At 67.5% G+C, this 375-nt stretch overlaps 1 protein-coding gene across 1 annotated transcript in view; it reads right to left on the bottom strand.

Moving 5' to 3' along the window:
- The window catches only part of CBARP (calcium channel, voltage-dependent, beta subunit associated regulatory protein), an 8,357-nt gene that overhangs the window by 1,884 nt on the left and 6,098 nt on the right, over positions 1-375 (bottom strand). The window contains exon 10 of the mRNA XM_014540061.1: positions 4-375. This exon is cut by the window's right edge and continues 15 nt beyond it. Coding sequence (XP_014395547.1) covers positions 4-375 — 372 coding nt within the window. The remainder of the gene's footprint in view (positions 1-3) is intronic.

Raw genomic sequence — 375 nt, 5'->3', positions numbered from 1 at the left:
CGCATGTGGGTGTGTGGGTGCGCACGAGCTCGATGGCGTGCAGTGCTGGGCGGGGCGTCGTCAAAGTGTGGGTCGTGGCGCAGGAACTCATGGAAGAGCGCATCAGTCTTCTCATCCACACTGTAGTCCCGTCGTGGTGTGCGGCGGGGCCAGGCGCGCGGGCTGCGCGGCCAGGGGAACTCCTCCGCTGGTGTCCCATCAAAGCTGCCCCCCACGGTGGTTGTGTGGCCCACACTAGAGAAGGAGGCGTGCTTCTCGGGCCCACTGGGAGGCCCATCGTCGCCCGTGCTGCGCCCCTCGATGCTGGCATAGCCACTGTCCATCTGCAGCAGCTTGCGCGGCCCTCCCACCTCACTGTCCGAGGGCCGTAGCGTG

The sequence above is a fragment of the Myotis brandtii genome, unplaced genomic scaffold (genome assembly GCF_000412655.1).
Source record: "Myotis brandtii unplaced genomic scaffold, ASM41265v1 scaffold236, whole genome shotgun sequence".
In the NCBI taxonomy this organism is placed as follows: domain Eukaryota; kingdom Metazoa; phylum Chordata; class Mammalia; order Chiroptera; family Vespertilionidae; genus Myotis; species Myotis brandtii.
This window is presented reverse-complemented; position numbering and strand designations above follow the sequence as displayed.